General features: G+C 39.3%; 1 protein-coding gene across 2 annotated transcripts in view; it reads left to right on the forward strand.

Annotated features, from left to right (window-relative positions):
- Positions 1–1,020: 1,020 nt before the first annotated feature.
- Positions 1,021–8,575, forward strand: part of LOC138164917 (cytochrome P450 2J2-like) — a 40,718-nt gene continuing 33,163 nt past the window's right edge. The window contains exons 1-2 of one of the 2 annotated variants that reach the window (XM_069092881.1): positions 1,021–1,661; positions 2,441–2,603. In XM_069092881.1, the coding sequence (XP_068948982.1) occupies positions 1,449–1,661; positions 2,441–2,603 (376 nt within the window). In that variant the 5' untranslated portion in view covers positions 1,021–1,448. The remainder of the gene's footprint in view (positions 1,662–2,440; positions 2,604–8,575) is intronic. The other variant, XM_069092882.1, reaches the window with a different exon arrangement.

The raw sequence follows: 8,575 nt of genomic DNA on the forward strand, positions 1-8,575 counted from the left end.
CAGAGGAGGTCAGAGCATATTAGAAGATAGCACAGCATCACCTAACTAGTCCTGTACCCTGTGACTCTCTTTAAAAGCCTAGGTCTGCCACAGACTTCTTGGCTGCTGTAGCAAAAGGCTTACTGACCTTGCTATCAACTTAATCCCCAGCTCTTTTTTCAAACAAACTCTCTCCAGTCATACCTTGTCTATGTTATATTGGTGAAATTGAGTTTTTGGACCCAAATGAAAACTGTAGGCTTACTTGAACTACATTAAATTTTTAAATTAAATTAAATTCATGCAATATATTTAACCACCAGACATATATATGTATGCATGGATATATACACACATACATATGTACATACATGCATACATACATACATACACATGTGTGTGTCTACAAATCAATTCTTCTGAGCTGTGGCCTGGAATCAGCAAAAATGCAGCTGGACTGAGAACTGTTTAGAGACTTTATCATCCTATTCACTATTTCTAATATATTTATCACTTACAGGGAGGCAGGGTAATGTGGTGACAGAATATACAGTCAGAGGATCTGGCCTTGAATTCCACCCTGCAAATGACCAGCTGTATAACCTTGGCTGTTTCAAGCCCTGGACTGGGGGTCTGTGGTGATTAAAATCTTTGAGAAACATAGTTTTCTGATTACATTGGCATTTTGTTAATTTTATTCCAATTATATTGGAATTTTATTTCAATTCCTTTGGAGATGTTATTCTAATTATTCTAATAAAAGTGAAATTTCTTTTCTCCCATGCAAGACCACAGACCCACTGATATCTATCTACATACCCCGAGGGGTCCCTGAGACCTAGATTTAGAAGCCCTCTGCATTAGCTCTCAAGTCCATTAAGAGGAAGTTTCTAATACAGGGAAGAGTGTGGACTTGAAGACAGTTGAGTTGGACTCCAGTGAAGGCTCTGAAACTTACATAGAGCTGTGGGACCTTACCACCTTCTTGGCCTCTCTGGACCTCAGCCTTCTGCTCTCCTAAACCATGTGATGAAGTTCTGACTCACCACCTGCCTCACAAATCTAGCCCTGTGGTTTGGGCCCCACGGGATGGGTGTGTCAGTGTGGGGAGCCTTCCTAGATTGCTCTGCCCAAGTTGTCTCCCTGGTTCCCAGGATTCAAGCCCAATCTCCTTTTTGGGCAGAAGATTGTAGGGGTGGGGCGTGTTTGCTCCCAGGAGGCAGACCCTGGCAGAGGGCAGAGGGCTGGGGCACAGAGCGGAGGCTGGCTCTCCCTGGAGCTCTCATTGTCTGCCCTATAAAGCCAGCCAAGGCAGCAGCTCCAAGGGGACAAACAGAGCTTGAGCTTTGCCCCTCACATTAACCCTCCTCCCAGCAGCTCCACAGCTGCTGCTGTTGCTTCAGAAACAGGAAAAAGAAGAGGGAAGAGGAACTTGATTTGTTTGGTCTTGCTGCAAGAGTGGGGGAAAGATGTGGTTCCCTCTGGGGACATTGCTCCATTCTCTACGGGAAAGAGCCCCCCTGCAGACCCTGTTTCTTTTCTCTGCTGTCTTTCTGATCCTGGCACAGTATCTGTATAGGAAGAAGAGGAAACTCAACTATCCCCCTGGCCCTCCTGGGTTGCCCATAGTGGGCAACTTTTTCCAGATGGACTTTAAAAATCCCCAAAACACCACCCAAAAGGTAAGGAGTAAGATGGGAGGGTGAGAATCCCCTGGCTGTCAGCGGGGCATGGGCCCAGGGGCTCTGGGGAATGTGCTGGATGGGGTAGCCACACCTCTGGGGTCCATTCCTGCTCTGGCCCTATTTGGGAAGTAGCTTCTTGCAATGGAAAGAACATCTAGTTTGGGGCTTAGAGGGCCTGGGTTCACATTCCCTTTTGACCTGTGGGACCTGGGGAGGTCAAGTGTTAGTTTAACCTTTAGATCTTTCCCCCATATTAAATTGTGAGTTGTTCTTTGTCATATATTCCTAGCCCAAAATGCTGCCTTGAATGTAGCAGCCACCTCAGAGCCTGGGATATACTGTCTCTTCCCCTGAAGCTATTGGAATTCCCAATTTCCATCAAAGCTCAGCTTCAGGGGGCTGTCTCCTACAGGAAGCCTTCCAAATTCCTCCCAGGTTCCGGTCTCCCCTCCAATCACTTAGAATTTCCTTTGTATGTAGTCTGCATTTACACATATATGCACAGATCATTTCCTTCCAATAGTAATTCCTCAAAAGGAGGATCTGTTTGGTTTTTGGAACTGTCTTCTCAGCTCCTACCACAGGGCGTGGGATATTGTTTGAGCATTCAGTGTTTGCTGGGCTGAGCTGGATTGAATTCAGTGGAATTGGATCAGACTGAATTGGGTGGACTTCACTGGAATTGGTGCTTCACACATTACTAGAATGTCATCTAATGACAGTACAGACAAATATAGACCATGGAAGTTTGCAACTCAAAACTAATTCTTTTTCAGTTTACCAAGAAATATGGAAATATTTACTGTACTCATGTGGGCAATCTTACTTTTATGATGGTTACTGGATTACCCCTGATTAAGGAGGTCCTGGTCAACCAAGGCCATGTGTTTATTGATCGCCCCAAAGTTCCTGTCCACTTCCATGTCTTTAAAACATTTGGTGAGTTCTTTGAATTATGATACATATTTTCATCTTCAGTATACTCTGAAAGATATCTTCGACTTCTGTTCTTCATCATTCCTGAAGGTTCCGATTCTTTTTAGAGATCTTGTGGCTAGTAAAACATGATAGAAAAATAGGCCTTCAAAATTTTCTTATTTCATGTTTGAAAGTAGAAAGAGAGGAATAGGGTTGGGGAAGAGGGCAATGAGGATGGAGAAGGGACTCAAATTCATCACATGGGAGAATCAGTTAAAGGAGCTTGGAATGTTTAACTTAAAAGACAAGCAGAGTAAGCTGGAGGGAAAAGAGAGGCATGATGACTGTTTTCAAGAGTATCAAGGCCTATTAATAGAAAAAGCACTAATTTGTTCTTCTTGGCCACAGAACCAGCAGCAAAGAGGGAGGTTGCAGAGGGGTGTGATTTGGCTTGATGCTGGAAAACCTCCTAACCAGGGGAGCTGTCCAAAAGTGAACTGGTTTACTTGAGAGGTGGCAGATTCCCCCTGAGAGGAGGCCTTCCAGCAAAAGCTGTTCAGTATATTTTATTGGTGTTATTTGCTTCTTATAAGTTGGACTGGATGAGCTCTGAGATGTCTTCTGGCTCTGAAGCTCTATGGGTTATTTGATTCTGCCTTTAGGCCCTTTGACTATCATGATGGTGCAGGTTCCAGCAAAGCCACCTGCATCTGAAGGAATTCAATAAAGTGCCAGCTCCAAGTTTCTGTTTTGTTTTTAAATCTTCCTATTTCATTTTATTTTTAATATATGGAATGTAACAAACATTTCTAAGGCACAGTACCATAAAAAAGATGATTACAAACAAAACTGCAAATCTACTATGGCCAAATTTTCCCCTTTTTTCTACCTTTTCCTCCATAGACATAGTTACCATAAGGCACAGGTAGGCACACACACACACACAGACCCACATACTTGTGTATATATAGGTATAGCTATAGGTATAAGTATAGGAATATACATAGGTATAAATATAGGTATATGTGCAGGAACATGTTTAGGTACATGTGTATATGCATGTATATGAATATGCATATATATGTGTATGTATATAATTATTCTATGCATACTTTAAAAATTTATCGTTTTATATTTCCCAGTTACATTTAAAAACAATTTTTAACATTCATTTTTAAAACTTTGAGTTTCTAATTCTCTCCCTTCATCCCTCTCCAAAGCCCCTGATTGAGAAGACAATTTGACATATGTTGTACCTGTATAGTCACGAAAAAAAAAATTCCACAATAGTCATGTTGTGCAAGAAAACATAGGGGGAAAAATTCAAGATAAATAAAGTAAAAATAAAGTATGCTTCAATCTACATTTAGATTCCACCAGGTCTTCTTCCAGAGATGCTGTGATAGTAATGGCAATTAAAGATTCCCCTGTATTGGCTTGGTTTTCAAATTGATTGTATTAAAACCCAGAGTTTGTTAATCCCACCTGTGGGATGGGCTTGTTGATGTGAAAAGAAAGTCCTGAACTGGGAGGAGCTGGTGACGTAGATTTGGAGAGACACTGGAGAGAGGCGGAAGATTTTTTTTTTTGGTAGCAGCACCTCGTGGAGAGAGAGAGACTAAGAGAATTGCTGGTGGCCGCTTTGAATTGCCCTGGACTTTTGAGACCTGCCCCCCTGAGCTGCCAAGGACTGAGGAGACATGGCTGTTTTGCTGGTACTTTGTCTGTCTGTTTTGATGTTATTTTGCCAGATTTGTCCACTGGTGAAAGACTGTCCTTTTGTTGAAGAAGTCCTGGAGCCTGGCTGTTCGCTAAGAAGGCCTGAGACTGTCCTGCAGACAGAGAGTGAATACTGTCCACTGGTGAGGGACAGTACTGTTGTTGCAGGGGTCTGGAGACTGTCCTGCAGACAGAGTGAATACTGTCCACTGGTGAGGGACAGTACTGTTGTTGCAGGGGTCTGGGAGCCTTTCTGTTGGTTCAGAAGCCCTGAAGAAGGATTTTCTTGTTGTATGTTTACAGAAATCCTGGGAGAGGGCTTTGCTAATGTGTTCAGGGGTTCTAGGGCTGTTCTACAGACAGAGGATAAATACATGAAGGGACTGGCAATGTATCTTATGGCCTTGCTAAGCCTTGTCTCTCCAGGAACTAAGATTGCTGAGAACTTGCCTCTTGTCAAGATGAAGAAAAGACCTCCATTTGGGTATTAAGTGCTGTGTTTAAACTTGATGTAACTCTGGGGTAGATTCAATTGTGATCCTGGGGGTGGGGAACTTTTGACCTTATTGTGCTCTGTGATTGACAAATGAAGGTACTTTACCTATGTTTGGAAACTAATCTCCATTTGAGAAGAGGGGTTTTGTGGTGGACTTAATTAAGGTATAGCCTAGGGATGGAGTAGTATTTAGAACAGGGACTTTGTAATTGATTGAATGATTGGAAGATCCTGGGGTGGGGTAGTACTTGGAGATTATTTAATCACACTTAGTAAATGCTGTATTTTGAATGATGTCATGTTTTGATCTTCTCTGTTCTTGGTTTGTCACTGAATAAAATAGAGAGCACCTATGCTGGTATTTTGAACCTGGGAAGTTGCCTTCTTTTGGTATTACATTACAGATGCAAAGCATTTTTCACCAGAAGTCTTTCAGGGTTGTCTTAGATTATTGTATTGCTGAGAATAGTAAGGCACTTACAGCTGATCATTTTACGATCTTGCTGTTACTTTGTGCATGGTACACTTGACTTTGCATCAGCTCGTGGAAGTCTTGACAGGTTTTCTGAGAGCATCCTGCTCATCATTTCTTATAGGATAATAGCCTTGCATCATAATCACATACCACAATTTGTTAACCTTTCCCCAATTGAGGAGCCTCCCCACAATTTCTAATTCTTTGCCCCACGGAAAGAGCTTCTATAAATATTTTTGTACATATAGGCTCTTTTCCTTTTTGTTCTTTAGCTTTTGGGGATACAGATTTAGTAGTAGCATTGCTAGGTCAACGGGTATGCATAGTTTCATAGCCCTTTGAGCATAGTTCCAAATTACTCTGCAGAATGATTGAATTTATTCACAACTACACCAACCTTAATGTCTTGTTTTCCCTAAATTCCCTCCAACACTGGTCCTTTACTTTTTCTGTCCCATTAGCCAATCTAATTATTTCAATTTGCATTTGCAATGTATAATCAGTAATGTTTTAATTTGCATTTCTACAATCAGTAGTGAGTTACAGTATTTTTTTCTTATTGCCATAGACAATGTGTTTATAGACAATTTATATATGTGTGTTTGTGTGTGTGTGTATTCCTTCTAACTTCTTCGGTAATAAGAAAGTTCTTATGAGTTTCAAGTATCGTCTTCCCATGTAGGAATGTAAAAAGTTTATTTTTATTAAGTCCTTCATGATTTCCCTTTTCTGTTCACCTTTTTGTGCTTCTTTTGAGTCTTGCATTGGGAAGTCAAATTTTCTATTCAGCTCTGGTCTTTTCATCTAGAATGCTGAAAAGTCCTCTATCTCATTGACTATTCATATTTCCTCTGAAGAATTATACACAGTTTTTCTGGGTAGGTGATTCTTGATTGTAATCCTAGCTCCTTTGCTCTCTGGAGTAGTGTATCCTAGGTCCTTCAAATTTTTAATGTAGAAATTGTTAATCTTGTGTTATCCTGACTGCAGCTTCACCATATATAAATTGTTTCTTCCTGGCTGCTTGTAATATTTTTCTCCTTGACCTGAGTACTCTGGAATTGGCTATAAAATTCTTGGTAGTTTTCCTTTTGGGATCTCTTTCAAGAGGTGGTGAGTTGATCCTTTCCATTTCTATTTTACCCTCTCATTCTAGAATGTCAGGGCAGTTTCCCTTGGTAATATCTTGAAATATGATGGCTAGGTTCTTTTTAATATATGTTTGTTTTCTTTTAATTTTCTTGGTTTTTTTAATTAATTTATTTATTTTTAGTTTTAAAAAATCAGTTCCACAAGCTTTTGATTTTTGAATTTTTCTCTGACTCCCTCTCCTCCCCCATCCCCAAGATGGCATGCAATCTGATATAGGCTCTACAGATACATTCATATTAAACCTTTTAACATTAGTCATATTGTAAATAATTAGAACCAATAGCATGGAACACAAGAAAGAAAAAAATGAGAGAGAGAGAGAGAGTGAGAGAGACAGAGAGAGAAACAGAGAGACAGAAAGAGAGAAAGAGAGAGAGAGAGAGAGAGAGAGAGAGAGAGAGAGAGAGAGAGAGAGAGAGAGAGAGAGAACAAATACTACTCTTTGATCTGCATTCAGACATCATCCTTCTTTCTCTGGATGTGGATAGCATTTTCCATCATAAGCCTTTTGGAGCTGTCTTAGAAGCTAGGATTGTTGAGAAGAGCTGTCTATCAAAGTCAGTCATTGCAAAATTAATGGTAATTGTGTACAATGTTCTCCTGGTTCTGTTCACCTCACATCATCAGTTAATATAAGTTTTTTCCAGGTTCTTCTGATGTCTACTTGTTCATAATTTCTCAATACTATCACAATAGTATTCTATTACATTCATAAACCACAACGTGTTCAACCATTCTCCAGTTGATGGCCATTCCCTCAATTTCCAATTCTTTGCCACAGCAAAAAGAACTGCTTTAAACTTTTTTTTGTACATATGGGTCCATTTGTTATTTTATTGAGCTCTTTGGGATGCAGGCATGGAAATGGTATTACTGGGTCAAGGGATATGATCATTTTTGTAGTCTTTTGGGCATAGTTCCAAACTGCTCTCCAAAATTGTTGGATCCATTTACAGCTTCACCAACAATGCATTTGTGTTCAAATTTTCCCACACCTTCTCCAGCATTTATAATTTCCCTGTTTTTTCATATAAGCCAAACAGAGTTGTGATGTGGTACTTAAGAGTTGTTTTGCTTTGGCTCTTTCTAATCAATAGTGATTTAGAGAATTTTTTTAACATGTGATTATAGATAGTTTTAATTTCTTCAGCTAAAAACCACCTTTTCATATTTTTTGAAGATTTATCAATTGGGGGATGAATTCTGTACTTAAAATTGAATCACTTCTCTATATATTTTAGAAATGAACCCTTTCTCAGAGATACTGGTTGTAAATTTTGTTTTCACCAATTTTCTGCTTCCATTCTAATTTTTTCCCATTGGCTTTGTTTGTGCAAAAGCTTTTCAATTTAATGTAATCACAATTATCCATTTTTCATTTCATAATGTTCTCTCCTGTTTTGTCATAAATTCTTCCATTCTCCACAAATCTGACAGGTAAACTATTCATTTTTCTCCCAGTTTTCTTATAGTATCAGTCTTTATGTTTAAAATGTGTACCCACATTTACCTTATTTTGTTATATGGTATGAGATATCAGTCCATGCCCAATTTCTACCATACTATGTTTCAGTTTTCCCAGCAAGTTTTATCACATAGCAAGTTCTTATCCCAGAAGCTGAGGTCTCTGGGTTTACCAAACAGTAGATTATTATCGTCATTGATCACTGGGTCTTGTGTACTTAACCAATTCCACTAATCCACCCCACTGGTTTTTATCCAGTACAAAGTACTTTTAATGATTACTGGTTCATATTACAATATAAGATCTGATATGGCTATATCACCTTCCCCAGCTCTTCTTTTCATTAATTCCCTTGATATTCTGAACCTGTCCTTCCAGATGAATTTTGTTATTATTTTTTCCAGTTCTAAAAAATAGTTTTTGATATGATATGATTGGCATAGCCCTGAATAAGTAAATTGATTTAAGTAGAATTATCATTTTTATATTATTCTTCACCCTTTGGTGACAAAATCCTGAATATCTTTTAGTTAACCTTCTAGCAATTAAATGACCCTAGCACAGTTACTAGATGGCCAAATATATGGGAAACCTGGAAAGGCTTGAATTAGAAGAGGAGAAAAATACTGGATGTATGTGGAGAGAGAGAGAGAGAGAGAGAGAGAGAGAGAGAGAGAGAGAGAGAG

Source organism: Petaurus breviceps, unplaced genomic scaffold (assembly GCF_028583685.1).
Source record: "Petaurus breviceps papuanus isolate PSGF00001 unplaced genomic scaffold, PetGlider_PUasm1.0 207, whole genome shotgun sequence".
Taxonomy (NCBI): Eukaryota; Metazoa; Chordata; class Mammalia; order Diprotodontia; family Petauridae; genus Petaurus; species Petaurus breviceps.